Source organism: Camelus ferus, chromosome 18 (assembly GCF_009834535.1).
Source record: "Camelus ferus isolate YT-003-E chromosome 18, BCGSAC_Cfer_1.0, whole genome shotgun sequence".
NCBI lineage: Eukaryota > Metazoa > Chordata > Mammalia > Artiodactyla > Camelidae > Camelus > Camelus ferus.
Genome location: NC_045713.1, coordinates 16,322,985 through 16,334,530, shown reverse-complemented (window position 1 = coordinate 16,334,530; position 11,546 = coordinate 16,322,985). Strand labels below are relative to the sequence as shown.

At 46.0% G+C, this 11,546-nt stretch overlaps 1 protein-coding gene across 4 annotated transcripts; it reads right to left on the bottom strand.

Moving 5' to 3' along the window:
* Positions 1-6,709: 6,709 nt before the first annotated feature.
* Positions 6,710-11,175, bottom strand: LOC116657545 (KH homology domain-containing protein 1-like). Of its 4 annotated transcripts, none has more exons than XR_004312665.1 (4): positions 10,297-11,175; positions 7,991-8,920; positions 7,593-7,769; positions 6,710-7,005 (listed from the first exon to the last, which is right to left on the bottom strand). XR_004312665.1 is itself a non-coding variant. In XM_032460325.1 (3 exons), the coding sequence occupies exons 1-3, from the start codon at positions 8,115-8,117 to the stop codon at positions 6,979-6,981; spliced, it is 327 nt and encodes a 108-aa protein (XP_032316216.1). In that variant the 5' UTR covers positions 8,118-9,058; the 3' UTR covers positions 6,710-6,978. The 4 variants fall into 4 exon arrangements, 2 of the variants coding, with proteins under 2 accessions (XP_032316216.1, XP_032316215.1); XR_004312666.1 differs by lacking the exon at positions 10,297-11,175 and having other exon boundaries at positions 7,991-8,685; positions 8,792-9,068; XM_032460325.1 differs by lacking the exon at positions 10,297-11,175 and having other exon boundaries at positions 6,710-7,001; positions 7,991-9,058.
* Positions 11,176-11,546: the final 371 nt, after the last annotated feature.

The window sequence follows — 11,546 nt, the reverse complement described above, 5'->3', positions numbered from 1 at the left end:
GTATGCCGTTCTCTTGCTCTGCTGGCTTTCCAAATACACTCGCCATTCCTTGCCCCAACACCTCGTCTCCCAATTTATTGGCCTGTCATGCGGCAAGCAGAGTGAGTTTGGACTCGGTAACACTCCTGTGTTTGTTGCAGCATCAACAAAGCTGATGACAGCGGAGCCCGTTCTGCCCTGAAAGGGGCAGCAGTTAATTCTGATGGGATTAGACACATTTTCCAGATACGAATTTGCCCACAGGACCTCAGCCAGCATCTCTAAACAATGTTGAAACCACCAATACAGGGTCACACATGATATCACCTCAGACCAAGGGACCCACTTTATGGCAAAAAGAGGAGCAGGAGTGGGCAACATGGCCAGGGGACCCACTGGGTCTGATCACATGATCTGGCACCAAGCAAGTGTGAGGCCCACACTGCCACAAAGTGTCAGCCCGGGACAAGATGCCCTCACCCAGGAAGCTATCTGAATTCACATCAGTCACGTCACATGTATGTAGCTCTCCATCACCGACAAAACTCAGGGCAGAGGAGCAAAAAGGTGAAAGGAGGCCCTACTCTGTCCAAGCGACCCACGTGGGGAACTGGTGCTCCCCGTCCCTGCAACCAGGGCCTCTCACCCTGGTTCACAAAGGTGAGAGAACACTTCTACCAGGGGACATGGCGAGTCTGTGACACTAAAAGCTCCAGCTGCTGCCCGAGCCCTCTGGGATCAGCAGGTCAGCACCTGGACAGGGACGACTGACCGCGAGGGCCAGGAGGAGGGAGACTCGGTGTCAGCAGTGAGGGCAGGGAAGGGTGCGGTCCCGGGTTCTGCTTGGCCTTCTCTTGCTGCCCCCTGGGCCTCTGTTGGTGGCGTGGAAAAGTACAGCAGGCAAGACCCAAGAAGGGGATGCTGACCTCTCCGGGATGAAGGTCAGGCTCATACCTCCAGGCAAGCCACTGAGACCAGCGGAGGCGCCAAATGGGAGTGAGGGGAACCTACAAAGGACAGAACAGGAGGGGATGATGAGTCCTTAAAGACCCTTCTAAGTTTATCCCAGGAAGTGAGGCCCCCCGAGCGCTGGAGTTGTTGCTCCCAGCACATACCTGAGCAGCAGATCTGAAGTGGCATCTCCCAGACCCACCCCAGGGTCCTGGGGCGCATCCCTCAGCTGCAGGTAGCACAGGTACCAGGAAGCAGCTCTCAGAGGCCAGTCAGAAGGATCGCCTTGTCTGAGGATAGCTGCTCCACCCAGGGTCCTGCTTCCTTCTGGACCAACCCCACCTCCAGCTATGGATGGATGTAGGGGGTCCTGAGGCTCTGCTCTCCTGCCCCAACTTAGGACCATTCTGGAGCGCCCTTCCCGCACTGCTGCAGATCAGATGCTGATCCTGGGACCCACTGCAACACATGGGAGGCAAGACGGCCCAAGCCTCCCAACAGCCACTCCCAGCTCAGTTCCGCCAGAGATGACTCGTTCCTACAGTCCAGTTGCCTAATTCCATTCAGAAAAGGGGGGCGGGGGGATCTAAACTTGACATTGCTTGGCTTTTTCACTCCTTATTTCATGGCAGGAAGTTATATAGCCAAAGGTTTGTAAGAACCATCTTCCCAATATCCCAGCTCCTTCCAGAGGGTATTAGAGACCAGAGCCCGAGGTCAGATCAATGTAACAACATTGATGGGGAACACACAGCTGCTGCCTTGGAGCCCCCTTTTGTGAGAGAGAAGAAACATCGGTGTGAGTTCACTCTAGTTCTGAGAATGAGATGTCACATAGGTCCTGTTGTGGAAAATTCATCAGGAAACTAGTTTTCTTGTTTATTTGGTGGGGGTAGGAGTGATGGTAATTAGGTTTGTCCATTTATTTTTAATGGTGGGACTGCGGATTGAACCCAGCACCTCATGCATACTAAGTACATGCTCTGCCACTGAGCTATACCTTCCCCCTTTGGAAACTAGTAAGAAATACAAAGGGCCAAGAATAGCCAAGACAATGTTTACAGAAGAAAAGTAAGAAACAGCTTTTTCTACTACATAGCAACCTCTTTTTAAAGGTGCAGTAGTAATTAAGGCAGCGCAGTTCCGATGTGAGAAGAAACAAACGGGACAATGAATGGAAGAACCGTAGACTCATATATACATGGAGACAATTTACAGCAGAGGGGATGCTTCAGAGAAGTGGGGAAAGGATGGCCCTGTAAATAAATGATGCCAGGGCCACTGAATACAGATCACTTAAAAAAGAAATGAAAACAAATGTGACCTCATACTATACACAAAAATCAACTGGTGAGAGGGAAGCAGTTGTGGTTATAAAGAAGGCAACATCAAGGATCTGACTGTGATGGTGGACGCGCAGAACTACATAGGTGAGAAAATTGTGTAGACCTTAATTCACACACACACACACACACACACACACACACACAAATAAGTGCAAATAAAACTAGGGGAGAAATCCCATATCTATGTCCAGGTTGTGATGGTTTACTACAGTTCCTCAAAATGGCACCAGGATGTGAAACTAAGAAAAGTGTACAAAGAATCTTTCTGGATTATTTCTTTTTATTATTTTTTAAAATTTATTATTTTACTTGGGGGGGAGGTACTTGGATTTTTCTTTCTTTCCTTATTTTTAATGGAGTTACTGGGGATTGAATCCAGGACCTCATGCTTGCTAGACACACGCTCTTCCACGGAGCTATCCCCTCCCTCTCTGGACTATTTCTTAAAACTACATGGGAATCTGCAATTAACACAATAAAATCTTTTATTAAATTCCAGGTACAGTAAGACCTCGGAAATACTGCGAGTTCAGTTCCAGACCAGGCGATAAAGCAAATATTGCAACAAAGTGAGTCACACAAAGCTTTGGTTTCCCAGTGCGTGTAAAAGCGTTGCTGATACTTCATCGTAGTCGCTAGACGTGCAAGAGCACTGTCTAAAAAAACAACATACACTCTTCAATTTAACAATATTTTCTGGTGGGAGGAAGGTATAGCTCAGTGGTAGAGCACGTGCTTAGCATGCACGGGTCCTGGGTTCCATCCCCAGTCCCTCCAGAAATAAATAAATAAACAAACAAACAAACCTAATCCTGTAATAGAGGAGAACAGATCTGACTATACTGGATCTCTTCCTTTAGTTATAACCCTGTGCCCTGTTTTCCAGGCTCAGTCTTGCCAGCTCTGCACCTTTTGTTAAACAATGTTGCCTTTAGCCTAAAATAGACAGGAGAGCCTGTTCTCAGGACTCTGACCTTTAAGGATGCACTTCTGCACTTATGTAGAGATGGCAAGTTGCAAATAGAGAATAACCTTTGTTTTCTTGGAGATTTTCAGGGACACCATGGCCTGACCCACATGGACGGCTACAAGAACAAAGAATTTCTACAGCAAGAAGTTTGCAACAATGAACTACACCCCCCCCCCCGTTTTGTTTTGTTTTGTTTTTTTGTGTGTGTGTATAAAGAGAGCCTGTATTTTAACTAGAGTAGGATGGTTCTCCAAGACAGTAGTCTTCTATTCTCTCTGTCTGCCGGCTTTCCAAATAAAGTCTCTATTCCTTGCCCCAACACCCTGTCTCCCGATTTATTGGCCTGTCATGCGGCGAGCAGAACGATTTTGGACTCAGTAACAATCCCCTTCCCCCCAAAAAACACCCAAAAATAAATAAAAATACTTTCTTGCTAAAAACTGCTGACCATCACCGGACAAGGCAGGGTTGCCAGAAACCTTCAATTGGTAAAGTAACACAGTATCTTCGTAGTGCAATAAAGCAAAGAACAATAAAACAACATATGCCGGTAAATTATATATTAAATGCAAAAGGCAAAACTATGTGCATGTGCCCTGGGAGACTCACAGTCTGAGCTGTGTCCCTCCCCAAAGTTCCTTTGTTGAAGCCCCATCCCCAGTGTGGCGGTACCTGGAGACAGGGCCAAATGGAGGTTAAGTGAAGTCCTCAGGATGGAGCCCTAATCTGATAGGACTGGTGTCCTTATTAGAAGAGACACCAGAACCTCTCCCTCTCCTGCCCCTCCATCCCTCCTCCTCAGCTCATCCAACGCCATTTGGACCCAGCGAGAAGGCAGCCATCTGCAGACCGAGGACAGAAGTCACTCCAGAAACCACCCATAGTGGCACCTTTGAACTTGAAATTCTAATCTCCAGAACCATGAGAAAATAAATGTGTTGTTTAACACTGTGGTGTTGTCATCGTAGCCTGAGCTGATAAATACAGAAGCATACACAAGACTGTTAGTGTCATATTCGTTACACTAGCCCAAAACTGGAGACAACCCCAAAGCCCATCCGTATCAGGACAGATACATGATTTGTGATATAAATATATATACAAATATAAATACAGTGAAAGACTATACGACAAGGGACACAAGACTGTGAACCAACTATACTTCAATTAAAAATAAAAAATAAAAAAGACTATACAACAAGGAGATGAATGGAACACAACTACAGGTTACAAATGGATAAATCTCATAAGTCATGCTGAATAAATAATGCTGGACACAACGTCATCCAATATGTATTTTTCTACTTTTTCAGAAATAAGTTAAAACTTACACATAATGTCTAGGAGCGGATCCTTAGATGATAAAACTACAAACAAAAACAAGGAAGTGATTACTATTAGCATTTCTCTAATTGGTTTTAATGAAATGGTTACAATCTATTTTGTATTCACTATAATGATAAAGGGGCACGTGGCATGGGACCCTGGACTCCAGTCCCAACTGCCTGTGTGACCATGAGCAAGTTGCTTAGTTTCTCCATGTCTGAATTTCAAGGCCATAATCAGAGGACCTATATCATGGGGCTGTTTTGAATATTGATAATATCACATATCTAAAGCTGAACAGGACCTGGTACTTAAGCTCTGAGATGTTAGCAAATGTTATTTTTAAAATGTTATAGCTACTTTTAGCATTGAAGAGAATCTATCAGATTTGTGATTTCATTAAATTTTACAAGTTCCATTCAATATATACACTCATTTAAAAATTGGAGCAAACACATTTGTAAAAGTGTAAGTTTTGGTTTATTAGTTATGAAAGTAGTATACAGTTTTTAATGTTTCTTTCTTAGAGAAATGTTGATTAATAGCCATAGATTGAGTAATCAGAGGTCAAAGAAGATGTAAATACGAGTATTCTTTGTAGTTTGGTGCAGCCATTATGAAAAGCAGCATGGAGATTCCTCAAAAAACTAATAATAGACTTACCATATGATCAAGCAATCCCACTCCTGGGCATACATCCAGAAGAAACTCTAATTCAAAGAGATACATGCACCCCAATGTTCATAGCAGCACTATTTACAATAGCCAAGACTTTAAAGCAATCTAAATGTCCATCAACAGATGACTGGATAAAGAAATTGTGGTCTATATATACAATGGAATACTATTCAGCCATAAAAAGAATGAAATAATGCCATTTGCAGCAACACGGATAGACCTGGAGATCATCATTCTAAGTGAAGTCAGACAGAGAAAGAAAAACGCCGTATGATATCACTTATATGTATAATCTAAAAAAAAAAAGACATAACGGAACTTATTTACAAAACAGAAAGGCTCATAGACAGAGGAAACAAGCTTATGGTTACTGGGGGGAAAGGGGGTGGGAAGGGATAAATTGGGAGTTTAAGATTTACAGATACCAACTACTCTATATAAAATAAATAAGCAAAGGTCCTACTGCATAGCACAGGGAACCATTTCTAATATCTTGCAGTAACCTATAATGAAAAAGAATATGAAAGGAATGTATGTATACGTATGACTGAAACATTATGCTGTACACCAGAAACTGACACAGCATTGTAAACTGACTATACTTCAATTTAAAAAAAAGATAAGTTTTTCTCCTCAGGCAAAAGGAATCTCTCCACAAGGCTTCCAGTCCTGCCCTGTGAGCCTCCTGTTACATATGCTCCCCCTTCCAGAAGCTGCTCCCTCCTCCAGGGCCCTGGGTTTGCTTTCCTCCTGCTTTCACAGGGCTTGAGGGCCGCTATCATCCCCACCTGCCTCTAGGTTGTTAGCCTCTCCCTCCCCCAGCATCACACCTGGCCCACCATCCCATCCTATTCTACTGAGGGAAATAAAAGCATTGTTGACTCAATGCCCTCTCCATCACCAGCTATTTCTCTGTTCCCCACCTCTACAAAAATACAAAAATTCTGCTTATCAAGCACATTCACCAGATATATTCCACACGTGTTTCCATTTAAGTTCTTCAATTCCCTTCAAACTGGCTTCAAAGAGCTCATAGCTGCAGCTGAATTGTTCCTGAAAAGCTAGCAGAGAGCCGGAGTACCCCAACCGAGGAACAGCTGTTGGCCTTCACCTGCCTGGACTGCTGGGCTGTACCCCGTAACAGGCATCTTGCTCCCTGAAGCTCCCTGCTCTTTCCGGTGGGGACCCAGGCAGGAAAGGTGAGCTTGATTCCAGAGCCAAGGTATTGCGGACTCCTCCAGAGATTCCATCACCCCCTTCCCTAACACTCTGAGGAGCTGAAAACACTTTTTGAAACTTTTTTTTTTTTGCCTTTTCCCATTATAACCTGGAAAGAACACTGATCAACACAAACCAATGGGTCATTCTCTCTCTTGCCTTCTGAGACCACCTGCACTCTCTATGGAGTGTGTATCTCTCTAAATAAATTTGCTTTCACTTTAAAAGAAACAAAAAAGACAAAACCAATAAAGATAATTTATTATAAAACCACTGAAACTTTCCTTAAAAGCTCAAGCTTGCAATAACTTGAAGGTGACAGAATTAAGGATGGTGGTCTCCACACCCATCGTCATCTGCATCTTTCATAGCGCCTTAGCCTCCTGGCCTCTATCCCCCAGCAATGCCGTCCCTGTGGTGAGGTCCGCCATGAGCCGACTTCTGGATAAGGATAAGGGATTCAGGACCGGTCCCAGCCTTAAACCGAGCGTCCGGAGGCCCGCGCAGAATTTAGCAGCCGTCTGGTCCGAGCTCTGGCTAAAAAGAAAGCAGCTGGTTGGGTGCAGGCTTTGAGGAGACGACCCTAGAGCGATGGTTTTCAAACTCTGGTGTGTAACAGAATTAGCTGCAGGGCGTGTTAAAACACAAATTACTTGGTCCCATCCCCAGTTTCAGATTCCGTGGGTCAGGGTGGGCACCCGAGTTTGCAGTTCTAACAAGCTCCCAGGTGATGCTGATCCTGCTGGTCCTGGGACTACGCTTGGAAATCCGCTGTCCTAGTTATCTAAGTGGTAGGGCAGGCCCACAAGAGACTCTGCGGAGGACATCCCCTAAAAGTGCTGCTCCGACATCCCTCCAGGACCCTCGCCCAGAGTGCACAGATGTGCTAGATTTTCACCTTTGGGTCCTGCCCCTGTCTCCTTCCCAAACTCTTCTCGCTCTCCCGGCTCGGGAGCTGGGACACACACCCAGGGATTTTTAAGACTTGGTGGCTGTTTTCGAAACTGTCCCAGGCCCTGAGACTAAGGAACTGGAATGAGCCGCAAAGATGCGGCAAGCAAGTCCACCTTCCCGGGCTCCTGGGCGGAGGAAGCATTCCCTGCTGGGACCCCTGGAACTCCTACCTCGGTTTTCGCGGATCCGAAGCTGGAAAGACATCGCCACGATGAGGAGCATCGTAAGATGCTGGTAGAAGGGCGGCCCAATAATGAAGATCAGGACTCCGCATCCTGGGACCGCGCTCACCACGAGTAAGACCCCGAACCACCGGTGGAGAGCCGTCATCAGTTCGCCGTCCGGGCCTGGGGAGAGGAGGAGAGGGGTGCTGAGCCTCGGGCCCCAGGGTCACGAAGGGAAGGGGCCCTCGGGGTCGGAGTCCGCCCAGACTGGCCCACGGAGAGTCCAGGATTCCAGGAAACTTCGGGGGCACTGACAGAGCCCCACCCGTGAGAAGTAACGTGGGCGGCATCGGACCGGATGCCACCGGCGGACATCCAAGGGCGCGGGCTCCGGGCTCACTCACCGAACAACACGGGAAGCATCCACAGCTCCACGTAAAGGATCTCTGGGTTGTAACTGTCGTCTGGAATCTGCCTCAGACTTAGGGCACGACGAAGCCCCGGGCGCCGGTGGGGCACCGGGAGCAGCATCTGCCAGGGCGCAGGAGGGAGGGAGGGAGCTGGGGAGGGCGGCTGCTCACGGCTCCGGCTCCGGCCCCGCCCCTTCCGCGCGCCCAGACCCGCATCCCGCCGCAGCCGCCGCGTCCCTCCGCCCCGCCGCCCCTCCGAACCAGCGGTTCCGGAACAGGGTTGCTGTCCGCCACCGACTCCGCCGTCTGAGGGCCCTGGAACACCCGTAAGCCCGCTAGGCTGAGTTTGCGAGGGTCTCTGGCCGGCTGCATAGCCATGTGCGCTGGGGCAGATCCGATGGCTCCTCGGGTGCCAAGCGGAGAGAATTTGGGAAGGGGGTCAGGGGAGGAAGCCGGGCGGCTGAAGAATGGAACCCACGCGGCCTCGGAGGACTCCACCGTCCTCGAAGCCTCCATGTCTTCTAGAAGGCCCTTCTCTCCAGGCTGAGGTCTCCCGCAGCCACAGCTGTAGGAACCACACCTGCCCACCTTGGGGGAACCTGCAGCCCGCGGAGCCGCGCTCACTGAGTGCCTGCACCCACCATTCAAGACCTCTTTCCAGAAAACGGAAGCTCCAACACCTGAAACAACTTGTTTGGAGAGAGGAAATTTGCATGTGATGAAAATGGTCCTTGACCTCTTTGATCTTCCTCCCCAAAACATATAATCCCACTCTAATCTTGGCGAAAACCTTACACGACTTCCAGGAGGGGCAGCCTGTGTGCCTCAAAACTGTCAAGGTGATCAAAACCTATGCAAGTCTGGGAAAACGTGACAACCAAGAGGAGCCTAAGGAGGTGGTGAGATGACAGGCAATGTGGGGTCCTGCAACACAAAAGGGATAATTGGTTAAAAATAATAATAATAATTAAGGAAATGGGAATAAGTAGGGACTGTTTCATAGTAATGTGTCACTATTGTTGATTTTAACGATGATTAACAGTGTGTATAATACACTCTATAGAGGACTGTTAATGACAGGGAAAACTGAAAAGATACAGTGTGGAACTCTACTATTGGCTCCTTTTTTCTATAAATCTAACACTACTGTAAAAAGTTAAGATCTAGTAGTAAAATTAAAGCTGACCCTTGAACAACACGGGTTTGGACTGCACAGGTCCCCTTGTGCGTGGATATTTTCAGTAGTAAGTAGGCTTGGGAGTTGGCTGACTCCACAAATGCTGAGTGGCAGGTGGGGAGGAACCCGGTATACGGAGGGGTGACTGTAAGTTATCAGTGGATTTTCCACTGTGTAGTGGGTCGGTTCTCCTAATCCTGGTGATGTTCAAGGGTCAACGGTGAGCAGGAAATATTTACAAATGAAATGGTACATCTAGACTTTACCTCTAAACAATCTCAATGTAGGTAATATAATACAAACAAGATTACTGATTATTTTGAAGCTGAACAATAGACTGGGTTCATTACACTATTTCTCTACCTCCTTTTGGTCTGTTTTTCTTAATAGAAAGTTTAATAGAAAGGAATGAGTTAAATCTATATGCCCAGATATGGGAAAGGAAAAAAGAAGTCTGAGAGTATGTTACGAAGATTAGTTAGAAAGGGGAATATTATTTGTCATGTTATCCTTCCATACTGTGTATATTTGTATGTGCATATTTAAAATGCAACATTAATTGAATAACTTCCGACAAAGGAAGTCTATTCAAACGACAATGACATTTTTAGTCAATCCTCCAATCTCAAGGTATCTTTTTTTAATCCCTTAAACAGAGTAACAGGCTTCTGTGTAATAGGCAGACCATAAATCCTGTGAGTCTCCCGCCTTCTGTTTTAGCAGCGCGGTTGGTTTACCCAGCACATGACGGGAACAGTGTGGAATGCACACCCACTGCATTAAAAAGAAAAATCACCTCTTGTTTCAGGAAAAGTTTTGTTTTAAATAAAATACATCCTTTATAGATGCAAAGGGAAAGTAAATCTTCCCACCTGCCAGTCTCCTAAAATGTGATCCATGAAGGTGATAATGAAATGTGGGGAAATATTTAATTTATTTCTATTTTTTAAAATATTTTTAACAGAGGTACTGGGGATTGAACCCAGAACCTCATGCATGCTAAGCACGTGCTCTACCACAGAGCTGTACCTTCTCCCATCTGGGGAGATATTTTAATAAATGAAAAAGTCCACCAAAGAGGGACATTTACAGAGACTAAAGCTGCCCAGGAGGATGAAAGTACCAGGGAGGTAGGGGTGTTTTTGTTGTTGTTGGTAGTTGACGTTGTTCTTTTTGCTTTGCTTTTGTCTCGTAGCAGACCACCGTCCACAGTGGCTGTTGCCCTTCTGTGGAGCCAAGGTTTTAAGCAGCTGTTGTACCGGGAAGCCCTTGAACTAGCCGGAGTCCATTCCCCAGGTGACAATTCTTCCTATATACAAGAAAAAGGGTTTGATAAACACAACTAGAAGAGCGGGACATTAAGTGTGGGGCCGTGCGCTCCCTTCTAAAAGAGAATGTACTCAGCTTGCATCCCACAGGGCAGAGGGCAGAGGGATGAGGAAATGACATGTCCTTCAGAATCTTTAACTTGCTCAGGGGGAGGGTATAGCTCAGCGGTAGAGCACATGCTTAACATGTATGAGGTCCTGGGTTCGATCCCCTGTACCTCCATTAAATAAATAAATAAGTACACTTAATTACCTCCGCCCCAAAAATTTCTTTTTAATCTTTCACTTGCTCTATTCGTGATCCTGTTGACCACTTTGTAATGTTCTGTTTGTTTTGGTTTGGTTTTTGGTACGGGAAGGTAATTAGGTTACTTATTCATTCATTTATTTATTATGTTTTTTAATGGCAGTACTGGGGATTGAACCCAGGATCTCAGCATGCTAAGCATGCGCTCTACCACTTGAATTATACCCTCCACTTTTCTACTTTGTGATGTTTTTATTAGCACGTAAAGAAAAGCAGCACATCAGTGCCCTGAACAAGAGATAAACTGTTCTTTGAATGTAATCCCTTTCTCAGGAATGAGATGAGAAGCAGTTTCCTCACCCCCCAGGGATCTGTAACCAGGCTATGTCCGTGGGCTTGGCCATCAACCAGCCTCTCTTCTCAATCTACTGCTAGAAAGAAGAGACAGGGCTGCGACTTTCTAAATTTTCAGACAATTCAAGTCAATAAAGAGGGGAGGGTATAGCTCGGTGGTAGAGTGTCTGCTTAGCATGCACAAGGTCCTGGATTCAGTCCCTAGTACTGCCATTAAAAATGAATAAATAATCCCACTCCTGGGCATATATCCAGAGAAAACTCTAATTTGAAAAGACACATGCACCCCAATGTTCACAGCAGCACTATTTACAATAGCCAAAACATATAAACAACCTTAAATATCTATTAACACATAAATGGATAAAGAAGTGGTATACATATATAGTGGAATACTACTCAGCCATAAAAAAGTAAATAAAATAATGCCATTTACAGCAACAT